This window comes from Pituophis catenifer, unplaced genomic scaffold (assembly GCF_029215685.1).
Source record: "Pituophis catenifer annectens isolate HBS135680 unplaced genomic scaffold, rPitCat1.0.hap2 SCAF_8, whole genome shotgun sequence".
Classification (NCBI taxonomy): Eukaryota; Metazoa; Chordata; class Lepidosauria; order Squamata; family Colubridae; genus Pituophis; species Pituophis catenifer.
In genome coordinates, this window is record NW_027256888.1 from 44,900,750 (window position 1) to 44,921,253 (window position 20,504).

Here is a 20,504-nt window from a genome sequence, read left to right on the forward strand (position 1 = left end):
TCTGTTGGAAATAAATGGCAATTATCCACTATCATTACTTTTTTATGATGGTGTGAAATTTTATGTATCAAGCCAGGAGCACTTCCACTTTGTACTCCTATATCTTTCTGCATGGTTCCTTAAACAAGCATTACTGCACATCAAAGGTGGAAAACATCTTCCGCCTTGGGAAACCCTGAAAAATACAAGGGTCTGTGACAGACTAGAAAGGGCTGGAATTTTAGTCCCCTCTGATGTAATGTTTCTGCTTGAGTTTTCATCTATTCTGACACATTGTGGTATATTCACCTACTGTACATTTACTTCCTTGAAAACTGACCAAAAAAACTTTCTAATTTGGCAATTTGCCACTACGTTTTGGCAGCATAATATCCAAGCAATCCGGGGCCAAAAAATCAAAGAAAGAACTACAGCAGCTATGTACAGACTATGGGCTACTTATTCCAGAAGCACTTCTTTATATACCCTCAAGTTTGTTTCACTGCTTCCTTCATTGTAACAAATGTTGGCTGTCTAAAGAAATATACTTTTTAAAAATTAGGTAATATGATCATAATATTTTACTTTTGATAAACGAACCAAACACATACCCATCTATCATATGGTACAAAATTAGATAGCATAAAAAAAAGATTGTACTAAATTTGTAAATATTTTCATATATGGACTTTTTAAAAAAGTACATTAGTATTTGAAATGATAAATATATAAACTATGTTCTATTTTAAAGACTAACTAATACGATTTTATTATTCTACCATATGACTGCAATCCTGAAATCATTTATTTCTGATAAATAGCTGCCAAATATATTTAATAACACAATAATGCTACAATAATTAAATTGCTCTCAATTGTTGCCAATAAAACATTAAAGTAGGTTGATGCAACATGGTACCCTCCAGATATGTTGGATTATAATCTCTACCATGAGGAATTATTAATTCTGATTGGATATTGAAATCCCACATTTCTTGTGGGTACTGAACTAGGAAATATCTTCAACCACTCTTTTAAAAATCCACTTTGAATAATAATCTTATCTTATTGAATATAACTATGAGATATTACTTTTAAATTAAATTAAATAGCCCTTAAACTGACAATAAAACTAAGTCATTATATATAATTTGCCTCTGATTAACCATCAATAATAAAGAAACTATTGCCCTCAAAGTCTTCTTGTCATTCACTATGGGACATGATGTTGGATAAAACAGCTTTGATATGAGTCAGGTTTATTCCTTTTTTATTGTTAAACCAACTATCACATCCAATAAAGGTGTATCAGTTCGCTTTCTGGTTCCTTCTCAAAGAAAACCTGATAATTTTCAATAAGAGCAAATGCTAAAAAGTGCAGCAGTTCCTGCGAAGGCATTTAAATACATGGTTTGATAGTAAAGGAATATAATTCTGGAAATGAGTTAAAGGTCTCATCATTTTAGGATGTTTATAAGAAACCTTCAACTTTTAGCTTAGTTTAGCTAAAAAGTAGATTATGAGCTTTTAAATAAATTAGCAATATTAGTCTAATGTTAGCAATGGAAATCTTTTTTGGGATTTGAGCCAGCTTTAGAATTTCCTACAGTGGAGAGGATACAAGATGGATTGTACAATTCTTTTTACCGGGAACTTTCTATGCAATACCAAATCATTAGAATCCAACATTGCTATGATTGCTTTTTTATATTTGGATGAGTATCACCATAAACACAATCACCAGGAATTTAATCACCATTTAATTGGTACTGCTTTTAGTATTACGTTTTGCCATACCAGCTTCATTAGCATGTAGTACATGCTTCTAAGCACGAGCTGCAATCTAAGAAGCTTCCAAACTCCAGCCATCAATTTCTCAAGACTTTAGAACGCAAGACTAAATTAATTTGGAATAGTTCCCAGTTCTTGTTACATTTTGTGTTTTGAAATTCAGAGCATCGTAATTATGGACATTTTTATATATTTGAAAATTTAAAATTGTCAGAAAAAGCCCCTCAATTTACCAACAACTCCAATTGCTGAGCTCACCTGTGAAACTACTGTACTATCAATTAACATTGATAGAAAAATGAAATCAAAGAAAGTTGCTACTGTCACCTGTCTTCTCCAACCCTCGATTGCCATTTCTATACATTTGCCTGGTAACCTGTTAAACAAAAATCCCTCTAAGAGAACAAGAGGAGATGTTGAGAGAAGATGAATGGTAAAAAATTCAAATGAAAAACCTGGATATAATAGCTCCATTATAACGGAGCAGCAAATGCACATTCAAAATCTTTTTACTGTACAGCTGAGGCAGGAAGAGAGAAAGAGAAGAATGAAAAAATATAGCAGTTATAAACAACTCATGGCAAACAGCAAGATAGAGGAATTTCCATGAACAAATCTAAACTTTTATGAAAAGGGGGAGTCAAAATTTATTGTAAATGCTGTTTAATTCAAAGATAAAAATTTAAAGCTATGTACAGGTACAGAGAGGCAGGAGATGCTTTGGGGAGGGTGGGCATACAAATATGATAGATAAATAAAAGAAAAAGAAATCTTTTCTTAAAAAAGCCTATTATCCAATGGGCTGCAAAGGTGTAGCAGAATTTTAATTCCAAAAATAATGACATCTCAAATGAAAAGAAAGCAATGATCATGAAAAGATTTTAAGTTGTGCAAACTGCCAGTAAGGAGGCACATGTTGCTTTGTATGGAAAGAGAATAATAGAATGCCTCTAAAATGCAGTTCTGGAAGACAACATTTGTAAGAAACAGAGCTGATTCTTTAAGGGACTATTCATACGGTAATGCAAAATAGTAAAGATAACATAAAAATCTACTAATATTACTTAATATATTAAGTATTAAGTATTAATATTAATATTACTACTAAATATTTGACTCTAATTTATTCCTGAGGACATACAGGAATATTCTTGAGGTTTGGGGTACATCATTTTTACAACAGTACACATCGATTATGAAACAAACTTCTAACTGGTATTCATCCAGAATCCCAATATCTCTGACATAGTTCAGTACATCCTATTAAATAGATTGAGAAGCAAGGATACTATCACATCTGTTGTCGTAGCAGAACTTATCAGAAGAGACAGATTTCAGAAAATGCATTTCGGTAAACAGCCTTCAAGAAACTGAAATACAAAATACAAGCCCGAAATTAGTATTTGGATGGGAATTCACCAGGATTCCTCAGGATTCCTCAGGATTAAAGACCAGACTCTTAACACTGGGAGAGGAGGATGAAGAGAAGAAAAAAGGATGACAATGTACAATTATTTTTGTATTGTCAGCAAGAAAATTATATGGACATGTCACTAGGACTTGACTATACTTGAAACAAATTTCACTATTAGTCCTCCTTCACATATAAATCATATCAGACAATCAAATAATTTCACTATGATTTTATGATTTTATTGATTAGCTGGGATTTCTGAAGCACACATGCGTACACATTACAGTACTTCAACCATAATCATTAGTTTTCCTAATTACTTTAAAAAAATAATAATGAATGATAGTACCTGTCATTGTTCAGTACCTATCATGGTTCAGAACATTTAACGCAATTCACATGCCAGCTGCACTAAGTTTTAAACAATTGCTTTTCTCTTAGAATATAATTACTGTATATGGAGTTAGATTAGAATAGCTTGTCTATGATCCCACAGCCAATCAAGATTTTAATCTGCAACTTCCATTTGACAGTTGTATTTTGGAGTGCTACACTATCCTAGATCACTGCAATAATGCCTAATTCTTAAACGGGCTATGCATATTCCTTTTCTAATACTGTCATAGAAGAAATAGTTATAACATAGCACCTCTTAACATCAAAAACACAGTGTTATAGAAAAGCTGAACACCAATATATAGGTGCAAGAACTCAGAAGAGCAACTGACCTAGTTGATCTGATTTATTAGGTTCCCATAGCTGGGAATAGTGCTTCAGAGGCTAGAATCCAGCACACAACGTCACTATATCTTAGAAGTAATTGCTTTGCATAACTGCAATCACTTTGGCAAATGACAGAGTGTGTCTGTCAGCTCACACTGTGACCCATAAAGCATGAAACCTCTCTATAGTGACAAATTACAGGTATTCCCTGATTTACAACAGTTCATTTAGTAACCAAAGTTACAACAGCACTGAAAAAAGTGACTTATGATTGTTTTTCACATTTACGACTGTTGCAGCATCTCAAGCTCATGTGATCAAAATTTGGACTCTTGAAAACTGGGTCATATGTTGCTGGCTGCAGTGCCCTGGGTCATGTGATCCTTTTGTGACCTTCTGACAAGCAAAGTCAATGAGTAATCCAGATTCACTTAACAACCGTGTTACTAACTTAACAACTGCAATGATTCACTGTGGCAAGGTCGTAAAATGGAGCAAAAGTCACTTAACAAATGTCTCACTTAGCAACAGAAATTTTGGACTCAATTGTGATTGTAAGTTAAGGACTCTCTATACAATATATAGTCTATTTTACACTAAAGTAAACCATTATCTCTAGAGATAAGTGTTGCAAATATGAATAGCAACAAAAATCTGACTGTCTTGCCACACAAGACTTCTTTAAACTAAAACACTATACCTCATACATATAAAACACCTACTCATATTAGAATGAAGCTTCAGAAATCCCAGCTCATCATTAGTTATCCTGGCTAGGAACTGTAGCTTTTGTCATTTGTCAAAGATACATTATTTCTATTTGAACTGCTATCATGTTCTGGAAAAATGACTCCTTAAATGCTCTTTAAAATGACAATATAAGATATAATTATTATATGTGATCTAATATAAGATTAGATCTTATATTAGATCATATATTAAAAAGTCAACTTTTTAAAATCTCGGGCCCAACTGTGAAATAATCTAGAAACTATCTCCTTCCTATCCAAGTATCACCTTAAATATTACAACTTCTCATGTATAAATGCCAGAATTTCATATAAGATTTTATCTATTCTGTCTTTCTACACATTCGTGTTTTTTTTTTTTAAATCAATTTCATTTTGGAAATTTGTGGCTATCACTTGAGGCTGGTGCTTCAACTGCAGCTGTCCCCAGCTCCTGCTCATTGATGTCATCCTGATTTGTGAGCACAGTAGGCTTTTAAGGCAAAGTCCCTGCTTTTTCTCATGTAGCTTTGCTGCTGTTCTGTTTAACCAACAAGGAAAGCATCTACTAAAGAAGCCAGGGAAGAAGAAGTGGGATGGATCTGATTTCAGGGCATTACCGGAATTCTCAAGACTGTTCTGTCTGCATCTCCTCCCACATTTGGGCAACTCCCAGTTTAAAATAATATGAAGGAAACAAAGATAACAGATAGGGAATGTAAGAGAAGTAGCCCCAGAGAGGACAGAGATACACACTGCTGGGATTGGGAATAATTAGCTGGGGTCAGTAGAATTAGCCAAAAATGACTAACTCCTGGGCAGTCATTCTCCTGCTTCAGGGAAAAGAAGTAACTGAAACTGACAAACACAGGGAAAGGGGCAAATAAGCTACAAAAGTTTGAGAAAAGTGGGGATGCTAAAACTTACATTTCAGAGCAGTGTAAAATAGAACAACCCCCCTCCCTATTTTTTTCCCCAAACAGAAATAGCAAAACTTTTGGGAAACTGAACAAGAGTTGGTATCAAAAGTGGCAAGGTGAATATGAAAGGAAGACAAAAACTGACGTGCTAATAAATAGGTCAAACCCTGTGAGAAATAATTGTGATGGGGGACGATAATGCCCTCACTTTCAAGCACTCTCAAAATAGGCCTCCAATCTCACCTTCAACATGTCTTATCTTCATAATGAATGACAAAGTATTACATATTTTCCAAATCTTGCACCTTTCGTGGGATTGTGTTAGCTTCACAAAAAAGGTAATATTTCCAAAATGGTACACTATGACAACCAAAGGATGTTTCACTTATAGGATGTGGCTGAGATGAATACTGTATGTCCCAAAGGGAAATTGGTGTCCTTTATATACAACAGTAAGACTTAAATAGTGGCAAGATTCTTTACTATTCCTTAATTTGACAATATCAATTCAAAAATTAAATAGATGGATGGATGGATGGATGAAGATAGAGTTACTGTATGTACACATATTCATCATACACATATACATAAACACATACATATATGTAATATATATGTAATCCTCAACTTACAACCATAATTGAGTCCAAAATTTCTATTGTTAAGTAAGACATTTCTTAAAGTGAGTTTAGCTCCATTTATGACCATTCTTGCTACAGTTGTTAATTGAATCCTTGCAGTTGTTAAGTTAATCGCATGGTTCTTAACATGTTTGCATTATCCCAGGACACTGCAAAAGGTGATTACATGATCTTGGGACACTGTAATCATCATAAATATGAACCAGTTGCCAAGCATTTGAATTTTGATCACATGATCATAGGGATGTTGCAATGGTTATAAGTGTGAAAAATGGTCATAGGTCACTTTTTTTAGTGCTATTGTAACTTGAACGGTTACTAAATGAACTGTTGTTATGTTATGTTCATTATGTTTATTATATTTGTATACCGCCCTTCTCCCGAAGGACTCGGGGCAGTGAACAGCCAGCAGATAAAATACAAAAAATACAAAATTTAAAACAATATTAAAATTCAATTAAATTAATTTGGCCCACAGTTAAAACACCCCTGTATTAAAACCCATAATTTAATAATTTAAAATTAAAACAATTTAAAAAAATTAGGTCAGGTCAGCCCGGCTTGATGAAACAGAAACGTCTTTAGGGCACGGCAGAAAGTGAACAGATCCGGGATCCGCCGTATCTCCAGGGGCAAGTTGTAAGTTTAGGAACACACATACACACCCGTGCGCACACACACTGTTGTTAAAATCTTTCTAATTATAAGTTACAATCATGGCTACAGCATCTTACTGTAATTCATTTCATCACTGCTGATTAATTTTTCTTGCCATATAGTAATACAGGCAAATTGAAGGAAAGGTAATTTATTTTGTAACCAGAAGCATAGCAAAATGATTACATCAATTCAAAAGCCTGAACTGACACAGTAACTGGAGCTTCTTTCTTGGCAGCTATTCTAGAGGCTTGAGAAAAACACCTTTGACTCATCTGTTCCTATTAAATAAATGTTCTCATTGTCAATTAAATGTATTCAGCAGAATATTAGAACTGAATTAATGTCTCACAATTCCATAAATTACAGAAAATTTGGAGAAAAGTTTTATGAATCCTTCTCACTTGGACACTTCATATATATTTTTTACAATTATTTTATATGGAGAGCCAGTGTGGCGTAATGGTTAAGGTGCTGGCCTAGAAACCAGGAGTCTGAATTCTAGTCCCACCTTAGGCAAAAAACCTGCTGGATAACTTTGGACCAGTCATACTCTCTCAGCCCAACTCACCTCACAGGGTTGTTGTTGTGGGGAAAATAGGAGAGAGGAGTATTAGGAATGTTTGCCACCTTGAGTTACTCTTAAATAAAGGTTGAATAAAAATAAATAATCAATTTAAATTTTCAAACCTCAATATATATATATTTAGCTTCCCTTTAAGTTTTGTTAGAATAGAAAATCATTTTCCATCCCATTGTAAATCCTCTTGCTAATCTTCCATTTCAAATCCTGAACAGTTTAGGCATCATTTCACTCATACAGCTCTTTAGGTTATTATTCTTCACTGTTCTATTCTTGAAATCTTAATGCTATTGGGGCGCCTAGATTTTTAATGTGCAATGACCTTCTCTTACTATATTTGTAGATTTTTACAATGAACCCAAGTAAATCTGGGTTCCATTAAGTTTCCTGTGATCCCTCCAACTTCTTTTTGCCCTAAACCCAGAAAATTGACGTTAAATTTCCCAATGTCATTTGACTGGCATACCCAAGAAATATTCTGATTGGGTATATCTAAGCCAGTAACATTGTAATTGTTATTACAATGTAATATTCTTTTGCAGTTGTAATTGCAAAAGAAGATCCATAGCCAAATGGCCCCATTCAACTTCATGGTTCTATTCCAAGATTTATATCTTCCATGCTTGATTTCTCAGCTGCCTTTTCTATTGTTTTCGTAAAGATGTATATTTGGATATATCCTGATACAATGATGGAATTCATTGGGTTGGGCTTAGTGGCTTATATAAAGCCCATTATGGTAGTTTCATGGCTTAATTTGATACCAACCAATTATGATCCAAGATTTAAAAAAACATGGCTATATATGTCATGTGAAAAGAAGTGTTTGAGTGATCTCACTAATGAATCATACTACCTTTTACCCAGAAACTGTAAAGGGGCAGTACTGATCCTTGTAGAGATACCTGCTTATTCCAGCCTGACATTCAAAATCAGTAGACTGGAACTTTGAGTGTGTGTGCTAAATTACAACTCCTTAGCCAACCCCCCATCTCTTTCGATTTTAAACATTTATATTCTAGAGTTTATATTTTCAAAACTTATATTTCACCATTTCTTGTTGGCTACTTTGTTAGTCACCATATGACTGAAACCCTTGCAATCAGATATTTTGAGATTTGTTGGTAACAGACCTACCTGTTATTTCCATTGTTACCGATTTTTCCCCCCTTCCTTGCAAGATATGGGATCCCAGCATCAAGGCATTGAGAATTTAGAACCTAAACTTTGAAAGTTCTCTCAAAGTTTCTCAGCCACACATATTTGAGGGAGGGGGGATAAATTATATTGTACATAGCTTTTGTTTGTTAGGACGGCATCTTAAAAAAAAAACAACAGCCATTCTATGGGAGAAAAAAATCTACAACTGTAAAAAATTATGCAAAGTTTCTTCATCTAAAGGGGCAACCTGAGCATTGTTAAAATAGGCAAGTCCAGTCCAGTCCGTCTGTGCAGAAAAGACAAGAGTCAAACTTCGGGGCGCCAGAATTAAATGAGACTACAAAAAAGGGATGGACAATCCCACAATAAAAAGCGTTATCAATTCCCAATTACTGAATTTCCTAAAGAAACAATAAATCGCGATTTAGGAATTCCCGCGCCCCATAACACACACACATACCGCCCCAACTCCTAAACGTTTCTCCCATCAACCACACCAGGCGCTTTCTCTCCTTGAAAGGGCTAATATTTATTCTTCCCCTGACTTTAAAACCTGCTCTCGACCGACTAACAACGGCATCCCCCTTCAGCCAAAGTCGTTGTACAGCTGCCCCCCAACTCCCGGTAGCTGCCACGGCTGCTTTTCGCGGACAGAGGGCGACCGCTGTCCGTTTCGACAATGGGGGAACCATAGCCCGCTACGGGATCTCCCTCCCTCCGAGAAGAGACGCTCTCCCAGCCCTTCGCCCAGGCAGGCTTTAAAAGCTTACACATTGCCCACCACTGGCAAGGGCGGGTGGCAGCCGTAGGTTTCTCCCTGGGTTTTCACCGCCTGGTGCTGGGGAGGCTCCAGCCCGCCATTGACCCCCCTCCACCCTCGACGTGCTCGGGGTTGCTGTGAGGGCGGCGACAACGGGGGCTCTTCTTCAGAGGTGCCTTCTTCCTCTTCCTCCTCCTCCTCCTCCTCCTCCTCCTCGTCCTGCTGCTGCCGCTGGGTGAAGGTCACGCTTCCCCGCTCCTCAATTCTTTTGCCCGTGCCGGACATGCCGCGGCGACGCTTTGGCTTCCGCTCGGTAGGCACCGGCCGCCTCTCCGCTCAGTTGCTGGTAGCCGCTGAGGGGTAAAAGAGGAGCAGAAGGCGCTGCCGGCGAGCAAGCGAGCGAGCAGCCAGCCAGCCGCGGGAGAAGCTGCAAAAAAGGTTTTCCTCCCGGCCGCTTTCCGACCCCTGTAGCGCAGCGAATCCGAGAGGGAAGCCGAACAAGAGTCCGACCGGGGCCCGAGAAGAAAGCCAAAGCAACTCGAGAGGCAAAAACGAGGCTCCGCTGTTACCGCCGCGCCTTTTCACCGCCTCGTGCTCGAGCTGAGCTGAGGGGCGGAAGACGCAGGAGGGCGTCCGCCATCTGAAGATAACGGCCCGTCAGCGGTCGGAAGGCGAGGAGCAGGACTTCTTCGTCCCTTCCCGATCAACGCATCCGCACCGAGGCGAGGAAGCGCGGCGCCGGGCAGTTAAGAGAAGCGGCGGCAGGCGCTGCTAGAAAAAGAAATTCCGGCCGCGATGCAACTTGGCTGCTGCTTGCAAATGCTCTCCGAGCAGCCCGTTTCCAGCGCTTTAGCCTCCGAGGCGTGCATTTGCTAATGGAATCGGCTCACCCACGTGTACTACTTTTAAAGAGGCGAGCATCCCTTCCAGCGTGAGACGTGATATCACCTGCCTGTCAGCGGTGCCCTTCCGCCTTTTCCCTCAGGCGAACAGGCACCCTGTGCAAATCAACAAATGCAGCTTCGATCCATCACGAGGAAGAGCCCGTTCGGCATCTGCCCGGCTCCGCGGCCGTTTTTTGGGTAACCGTCCTTGAATGAAGGAGGAACTTTATGCGTGTAACAACCCATGGAGAATTTCAGTTCTGTCTCCTTTATTTTTTTACTGTAGGCGGTGCAGGAAGCAGTTGTACGATGCTGGAGGACAAAACGAACCCTGCTCTGCATTTTGTCCTTGGGTTCTGCTACCTTGCTGTCCTCCCGCGGTTGAGGAGTACCAGCTCACCGTCAGTGGGACTCCTTTATCTCGCCCATCGTTTTCTGGATGTGCAATGGGGAAAGCACAAGTGTATCCTTCACTATGAGCTGCCAAATTCCCTGGGCCAGACTTCTGTGCCATGAATTTTAAAAATAAGAATTAAAAACAAACCCTCTAATGAACTCCATATAGCAATATGCTGAACCTTAAGCTGTCTAACCAAACTTTAGTCTAGCAGGCTGTGGAAAGAAACTCAGTTTGTATATTTTTTATGGTTCAGTGCATCATAAGAACTCAGACATTTGGGTTCATTGAATCAACCATCATTCAGTTAACTGAGGATAACCATATCATAGGAATACAGTCTATATATATTAAATAACCTTCCAATACTTGTTACCTTAATGAATGGTCTCTACAATGATGCATATTAAGCTTTACCATACCACTACATTTTATTGCTGTATGATGTTACTGTTATTTCCCAAGTTTATTTAAAAACACTTATCAAGTGAAAGCTCCCAATTCATGCATTTGATGAAGTCTTCTCAGGTCCATTAAGTCTGTACTGTAATGGTGTGTTAGCCTTTAATGGGACATTAGTTTAATTATATCAACTACAATTATTATAGTAAATAATTATTACAAAGGTTTCAAGGATCAATTTAAACATGGCTCAGTTGGTCATTCTCAAATCTAGGGATTTAAAGCCTTCTTATAGCTCTTATATGCAGGCAATGTGAGATAGAAAGTACATTCTAAACTGAAAATTATAAATCAAAGATGAATAGTTTTCAGTTTTATTTACAGTATTTACATATACGTATAATTTATATGTATGGAATTAAAATAAATTATCAGACATTATAAATATTTTATTTAATCAATTTTATATTTTAAAATTAAGTATATACTGTAGTATTTTCCTAACAGTGTATAAATTTGGTTTTTGCTATAAACTTGTTTCCTGGTCTTAATAAAATTACATTTTTAATTGCATTATAATTAATACTTAAGAAGGGAAACATTCTTGCTATAATATTGATAATTTTTATTTGAAAATATGCTGCATCACAAAGTTATGAATAAAAATCTTTATAAATGTGAAATTAGCATAAAGCTATCATGCTTTACTCCCTTTACTGCAATATTAAAATATGTTTGATTTTTATTAATTTTGATTTTTGATTAAATGTGAATCATGGGCTTGTTGAAATCTCTTATTGATTGGTGTGTGTATGTGTGTGTATATGAATGAACATATACTTGAAATGTATTCCTTCTTTCCTTGCAACAGATAAGATCTTTGCCAGGTTGCCATCTGCAGCAGGTATCATACGATGTAATCAAGAGGGGACTTTGAGGCAGAGATCCAGTTCTCTTTGAGCAAAATGAAAAGGGCTGCCTTACATAATTTTTAATGAGTGAAGTACTTTAAAAAGGACTCTCCTAAGACTAGAAAATAATACCGAGTCTTAAATTAACTAGTTTCACTGCAGGGAGAACTACTAACAACAGTACTCCAAGAAAACAGTGGATTTGACTACTGCGACTACATTTTAGCTTCACTTAGGTTGCAGAACTTTTTGCAACATGCAACACAATGCTCAGACTGAATTGTCATAGGCTTTATTCCTTTGCTTTTCAGCTCCAGTCCTAAAGGGTCCTCCCATTTAAACTCAGGCTTATTAAAACCTCTGAAGTAAGGGTCACATTCATCTGAAGGAGACAGCTCTGTCATGAAACATTATGCCCTAAGAACCTGTTTTTGCTGCAACAGGCTAACATGCCAGTCCCTCTGGAAATCATTTTCCCATAGGCAATTTTTTTTCTCATTGACAACAGTTATTTTTAGTAAGTAATTACTCAAGGAATCTTTGGGCATCAAGATTTAATTTCCTTCTTGCACCGAGTTCAGAGTATTATACTTATTTCCAGGATACAGCAATTCTTTTTTCTTTTCTCAAACAAGTCCCAGAAGAGATTTTTGGTTTTTACTTGGAAAAGCCAAGGATCCACTTCCTGAAATGGAGATGAGTATGTTTTCTAAGGGGAAAAATGTGCATATAGTTACATAAATATATGTAATATAAAGGTGAATGAAGGCAAATCAGTAGGCCATTTGTTGACATTGATGACCAGCTTCAAAAATAATGTCAAAATATTTTCCTGGAAAGTCTGCATGGAATATTTTAGGAATTAGTTTTTACAACTGTCCAGAATTTCAAAATTCAGAATATCCAATTGAAAGTGAGTCATATAGTGTATTCATAAATAGTATAATTATTGATGTAATCAAATGTTAAATGTAACAATTATTTGATCCACCTTCAGCTGTTCTACAACATATCCTTGACTATAGAATCTTCCTGCTACTAGAAACCTCTGTTACTCAATCTGTCATAGAATCATCATTTCATTGGGAAAATAGTTTTAGAGTAGTTTGTAGATCTTAAAACTAGGACTTGGTGCTTAGTTATTTTAAACTCTGACGGCATGTTATATGCATTGGCCTTACTCAGCCACCCAGTAAATGGCCTAAGAATAAATCAAGAAAAGTATTATGTAAGTCTCTGTAAAAGTTAGAAAAGAGAAGTATGTTACTCAATGACTCAACAGCATCCACACTGGGAGGGGTAGAAGGCAGAGGAAAGGGCTTTCAGGCACAGGAGGAAGAGCTGCTACCAATGTAATAGATAACAGAAACTTGAGTATGGGGCAGAAATGTAACATGTAAGAGTCTCAGACAAGTGTCTTCCTAGAAGTCTGGATGGGAAACAACAGGTTTTGACTCAACCCTGGTAAAACTGAGTGGCTTTCAGTTTGAGGACCACCTGGTTCTAGGAATTTACTATCTTTGGTTGCACTTAACAGTGCACACTCTGGGGGTCTTTCTGGATTTATGACTTCTGCTCAAAGAGGAGGTGATATTTGTGCCTAGAAGGGCTTTTGTACAGCTTTGAGTTGTGCGCCACAAATTGTGGATCAAGAAGCTCTACACTCACTCATTGCTCTAGATGTGGCTGCTTTTGAATTGTATTCAGACGCTTCAGTTGGTGTAAATGCAGCAGTGCAGACAGTTATGCTCATACTTAGTTCTGTGCATACTACACCTCTGCTCTGTGAGCTGCATTGATTATAGGTCCAATTCAAGGCATTGGTAATAACCTATGAAGCCCTGCATGGCATGCAGACAGCTTATTTGAGAACCATCTCTCCTTAGTGACATCTACTCATCTCATTAAGTCCAGCAGAAGAAGGCTTCTTGCAAGTTCTGTCCACTAAGTGGTATCATCTGGTGAGGACCAGGAGGAGCACCCTTTTTGTTTGCTGCACTTGCCCTGTGGTACATCATTTTCCTTGAGATCAGGCTGGCCCTGAAATTATGGCTTCTGGAAAGACTGAGCTTTCCTTGTGGTTGTACTATATGACTTAATTGTTTGTTAGAATTAGAGAAGCATAATCTGAGGTTCGGCTAACCTCAGGTTTTTTCTGCGGTTCTAATCTCAGGTTTTTTCTAGTACAATAAAGTTAAAGGAATTACAGGTTCGTAAACAGGGAATTAAAAATTAAAAATGTGGATTTTAAAAACTTTCATGTTACAGATGCCATATTAAGAATATGGAAGCAATATAAACTCAGGCTGTGCCTGGAAATATCTTTATTGATTTTAACAAAATAAACATTTTATAGAAAAGAAACAGTGGGTAAAACACTTGGTGCATGTGCAAAAAAGCTAGAAGATTTTAGCTACAATTGCATGCATTGATTCAAAGGATTGTTTGGAATAGATAGGATATTATACAAAAAAGAGAGTCACGGTATAACTTTAGAGAAAGAAGTAAATCTACAACAGTATAACTGCTGTAAAGAAGATTAGAATCCACTTCTTTTAAAAACATTCTTTTCTATATTCTTGTATTTTTCTTTCCTTTTATTCTTTTTTAATTTCAGCCTTTTCTTTTAACCTTTCCTCCTTTTTCCTTTTTATTCCATTTAATTGAATTAATTTTTTACTCTTGTTTTTAAAACTTTCAGTAAAATTATATCAAAAAAAGATTGTGAGATGTAAAATTGTGTTAGAAAGTTCAATATTTGTGATGCTTAAGTTACTAAAGGTACCTTGCTGGTTTAAATAGTTCATAGCTTTATCAGTTCAACCCTTACAAAACTTCTTTTAAGTCCAGCTTGACACTTTCAAGAATCCGTTGCTTAAGATTTGCTATTAAGATCTTCTCTTAATACTTGAGGACTAATTTTTGAAAAGTATGTCCAGAATGTTGCCTTGTTCCCAGGAAGGTCAATGCAGAGTTACAATTTGGACTTCATGGCACAAAATTTACTTTAAGCCAATGAATGAAAAGTGCTTGCCCAAAGCGCTTCTGATCTGTGGTTAATTCAGCACCAGGTCTGTGTGGAATACCACATTAGAAATGCACTATGCAACTGCAAATAAAAATATGGTGATGGTTAGCAAAAGCAAATATCCCCTCCTTTAATTATCTATCCATAGAAAATAAAATAGTTAGCTCATCCATAAAACATGGAAACACAAAACTTTGGTAAAACTATAAAAAAGATAGTACGGAATGAAAACAGCTTTTGGAAGCTCTTTTCCTGTTTACCTAGCACCCTTGCTAGGAGATAACATTTAAACAACACATTTAAAAATAATCAATTCAAACAACTCAGCCTTTGTTTATTGTCTTTGTAGTTCGTCCCACATTGCATACTCTGCTGCAATATTCCATCAAATAACTGCTGCTATATCCAATCATTCTAATTTGCAAATTTTAAATAGAGGGGTCTACAATGCTTTTTAAACACAGGGTAGTTCTGGAAGCCTAAGATTGCTAGTTCTTTTGTTCACACATGCGCAGCACGCTATCCAGTGCACCCAGACTATATATGCCATACATTTTAAAAAAAGAGAGGGATTATATTCCTACCCACTTTTACATTAGCTTCTGCTGTCTCCAGTAATTGTAATAAACAATTTATGCTTTACTGGAATTGTGTGCTCTCTAAGAAAGAAACTCCTTGGAGAAATTTGTGAAAGAGGATTCTCCTACACAACTTGGTTCAATTTGGATTGAACTATTTTACATTTAGCAAAACTGAAACACTTGCTTAGCTGTGCTTTATAAAAGAGTTATGTCAGAGCCTTGACCTCAATTTTAGAGTTCCCCGAAGTTATTTTGTATCTCTGAGTAGGAGAAGTGATAGCCAGAGATATCATCTGAGCTTTTAGTGAAAAGTGGGCGTTTCGTGTCCATGTAAATAGAAATACAGGACCCAAATCTTTGAAGCATGCAGGTTATGTACTCATTGATGCTGGTGTTTCTTCTTTTCAGTTTACTGAAGCCTAAGGGAAACAGGGAGATATATTAAATACTATTGATAATTATTGTACAAATTTGCCAATTTTTAGCAAAAATCTTCTTAAAAGTTTTAAGAAAAACAGGTATGTTTTCTAATATTTTTTCCCATTTTTCAGCCAAAGTACAATCCAAAGAATTGCAATCTATAAATAAAAATCTAACACAAAAGTTTAAAGGAAGGGAAGGAGTTTTACTGATTTTATTTTTGCTGAATATTATTGTTCCTGATATTAATATTTTTATCTCTGTTTGCTGTCACTCATGCAGTAATATTTTAATGTTTTAAATAAATAAATTCAATTAGGAGAGGGGAAATAACAATTCAATAATCTGAACCAACAATGGGTTCAGATTATTTATGAAATCCATCAGTTATTAACTGACCAAGTTATTAAATTAGATTATTTAATAAATCTGACCAAGCTATTAAATTATAAGATCAAGCCTTCTTTTTGTTCTCTTTCTGATTGCATTAGCAATGATAGTTTTATCTTTAGGCAGAATAGCTAATTTCATATTTATTGAAATTTACAATCTGGACAGAAATATCTTCATTTCTGCATTCATAAATCCAAATAAATAATAAATCAGTGGGTCTCAAATCTGAGTTCATATATACATGATTATATGCATATATAATATATTAATAAACAATACCTTAATGTGAATTTTTGAAAAAAAAATTGTAAGAATCATTTCTCCATGGGTGTTACACCAATGGACACAATTCTGGCCAAACAACATTATTTTAGTCTCTGCACACAAAATCAACTTGATCAAAAAAGAATCCATGCAGCAGTCCTTCCAGGGAGAGTTGAGGTGGTATAACAATTATATGGGGGAAAAAGGAAACAAAGCCATAGAATGAATAGGTATATTCCCAACCTCTACATTATGTTTGACTCAAGTACTAGAAAAATGCATGGTTAGCTAACAAGTATGCCTCCCTCCTGTTTTGACCATTTGTAATCTTCTAATGCAGCTTCTAAAAAACACTTCTTCTGACTGATGAAAGTAATTTGAACCCCTTGAGAATATTCCATAAATCTGGTATGAAATGATTGTGTTTATAAAGCCACTCTGAGAAATTTCTGATGTAAAAAATGGCCAAGGGCTTCAGTGCAGTGGATAATAAGGTGCTAAATGAGACATTTGTTAAGTGAATTTTTCCTCATTTTTACAACCTTTATTGCCACAATTGTTAAGTGAATCACTGCAGTTGATAAGTTAGTAACTTGGCTGCTAAGTGAAACTGACCCCCCCCCCCAAATGACTTTGCTTTTCAGAAGGTCGCAAAAGGTGATCATATGATCTTGGGACACAGCAGCCATAAATCATAAATATGAACCAGTTGTCAAGCATCTGAATTTTGATCACATGATCATGGGGATGCTGCAAAGATCATAATTGAAAAATAGTCATAAATCACATTTTCAGTGCCGTTGTAACTTTGAACAGTTACTAAATGAACTATTGTAAGTTGAGGACTACTTGTAGTCCTGTTGTTATTACGGATGATGTTACTATTATTTCTTCTAGGTCCTCAGTGCTACCTCTTTGAGGCAGGAGGAATGAGCAAAGAACACTGGGAAAGATAGTTTGGTCTAGTGGTGAAGGCATCTAGTTACAAGCCAGGAAATTGTGAGTTCTAGTCCCACTTTAGGCATGAAAGATGGCTAGGTAACTTTGAGCCAGTCACCCTCTCTCAGCCCAATTCACCTCTTGGGTTTCTTATGGGAAAAATAGGGGAAGGAAAGAGTAATAAACATCTTTGCCACCTTGAACTATTTGCAAAAAATAACAAAAATGGGATAAACAAACAAATAAGGCAATGATGTTTGTTTATTTGCTAAATTTATTTGCTACCTATCTTGCCATGGGGTTACTCTAGACAGCTTACAATAATAAACAAGGAAGAAAACGAAAGGAGAGTATAAACAGAACAGAAGTAAAATAATAGAACAATAAAATAAACAATGAAAAATAACACATTGAGAATACATCAGTTTGATAACCAAAAAGATGGACAGGTGAAGAGCAGAGCACAAAGTAGAGGAGATGGGATCTACCATCAATCCAGCAGCCACTTCTAGCATGAAATTCCCCCATTTAGTCCGAAGGCCAATCAGCAAAGCCAGGGTTTTAAGTTCTTGTGCAGAAATAGGCAGGTAGGGCTATATCTTACCTTAGAAGGTAACATGTTCCAAAGGGTGGGTGCTGCCGCAGAGAAAGCTCTTCTTCTGGATGTCAATAGTTAGACTTCTTTGACTGATGTGATCTGAAGTAGGACTTCTCTGCTGGCACAAATTGGATGGGCTTGTGCTAACAGTGCTAACCAGTTCATCAGGTACCCTGGACCTATGCCATTAAGAGCTTTAAAGGCCATAGTCAACACATTGAACTGTACTTGAAAACAGACCAGTAACCAGTGAAGTTTGCAGAGCATAAATGTAATATGGGCCATCCTAGGGACCCCAAAGACTGCTCTGGATAGTAGAATAGCTGCACTTTGCACCAGTTGAAGCTTTCAAATCGATTTCAAAGGTAGTCCTATTGCAGTCCCACTGCTGCATATGGCATTAGGCCAGACAAGAGATGATCAGGGCTTGAGTAACAGCGTGCAGGGAGTCATGATTCAGGAAATGTCACAACTGGTACACAAACCAATATATATATTGGCCAGGAAGTAAAAGTTATCCTAACTAAAGCAAGTAGACACCTATATTGGGTAGCAACAAAATAAGCTAATGCTGGAAGCAGATGGTCACTTTAGTGATAACAGGAAATTGTTTTATACTGCATGGAGAAGGCAATGTTTAACCACTCTTGTGTTTTATCAAGATAACAACATGGATATACAAGATAAAATATTTGACTATATAGTGTAGGATTATGAACAGTCAACATGCTGCTGATAATCTTCCTTTATATTAATGGTGTTTAAATTAAAGGAGCCTCTAGTTGCTGATGTTGCTGCTGCACAGAAAAAGTCTGTGAAGATTCTCAGTCATCCAGGTCATAGTTGTCTCAAAGGTGCTTTTCCAAAAGGCAACTGGACTGTTTTTTTCTTTGAGGAGGAACAACAAAATGTTTTGTTTCTCATCCAAGAAACTTCATCAGTTGTAATGGCTGGGAGGATGGAAGGATAGGATTGTCAGTACCTATCCTTCCATTCCCCTCCCCCCATCACAACTGATGAAGTTTCTTGAATGAGAAACAAAATATTTTGTTCTTCCTCCTCAAGGAAAAAACAGTCCAGTTGTCTTTTGAAAAAGTATCTTTCAGATATGAAGAAAAAGAAAATCTGAAACTTTAAAGACAAAATAATAGCATGAAATTGTTATTTAATAAGCCTGAACCTGAAAAAGTTTGACAGAACATAATCAATCATCATCATCATTATTATTACTGCAATCATTTAGAAGAATGGTAATTTGAAAAATCAGCATGTTCAATAAACAATGAAACACCATTTCTTTCATCTCTTTCCCAACATTGCAGTTAGACTTTGCCTAGATTTCTGTGAAGTTAATTTACATAGTGATTATCTGGATTTTGAAAGTGTCCTTTTTATCAAAATAAGGACCAGCCATAAATTTTCTCATATTTGACTAAATATTCCATGCCCTGAAATAAAATAGCAAATAACTAGGCTGTTTAGAGTTCATTCTGTGTTACTGAACTGACAAACATTATGCACAAAGAAAATTTAGGAAATATTAGTTGATATGTGTTCACCTGAATTGATTTATTTGTTTTTCAGAGAGACTGCTACAAAGAATTTCCTGAATATGACAAATTGGAGTTGGAATAAATAATGGAGCCTGGAGGATTCAGTTGCTCAATTTCTATGCAGCAATTTTTCACATGCATCTATATAATTTTTGTTGAAATTTATATCTCGGTAGGAATCCTATTCTCTGAATCAAGACATGTGATAGCTAGATAAAACTGGATTCGAAAATGAGATTCTATAGAAAACAAACTGTTTTTCATGAAGTCTCTTCTCCCCTTCTAAATTAAGACAGTTGCACTCATATTCATTGCCAGTATTTTCTGCTGAAATAATTTACCAGGCAAATGATAGATCTCAGGCAGCCCAAATGGGTATAAGAAGGAACAGTAGCATTTTTTTTTTTTCAAATCCCTGGTAAAACATGTATAGAGCTTCCCCCCTTTTAATGTTAATTTGAAATTCATTAACTGAAATAACTACACAGCCTTCCATCTGGAATATTAATTTTACTTATGATATCCTATAAATCCTTCTAAAAACCAGGTTTAAAGTGACAAATGAAATTCAGAGTCATGATGGGCAAATGTGGAACTAGCACAGTACATAATTAGTAATGATTTTCCTCACTGCAAACAGCTAAGCCCAAATAAACTTTCAAAAAGCTTAATCATAGTGTAATTGGAAAGTCAGACATTAAGTTAATGAGAGATTCAGAATAGCAGAGATACGCCGATGATAAATTAACAAAGGTAATTACAAATGAATATTATGCA

The 20,504-nt window shown here is 36.3% G+C and overlaps 1 protein-coding gene across 1 annotated transcript in view; it reads right to left on the reverse strand.

The window, feature by feature from the left end:
- The window catches only part of TRPC3 (transient receptor potential cation channel subfamily C member 3), a 43,028-nt gene extending 33,386 nt beyond the window's left edge, over positions 1-9,642 (reverse strand). Inside the window, exon 1 of the mRNA XM_070948448.1 lies at positions 9,368-9,642. Within this exon, the coding sequence (XP_070804549.1) occupies positions 9,368-9,642 (275 nt within the window). The remainder of the gene's footprint in view (positions 1-9,367) is intronic.
- Between the last annotated feature and the right edge of the window lie 10,862 nt (positions 9,643-20,504).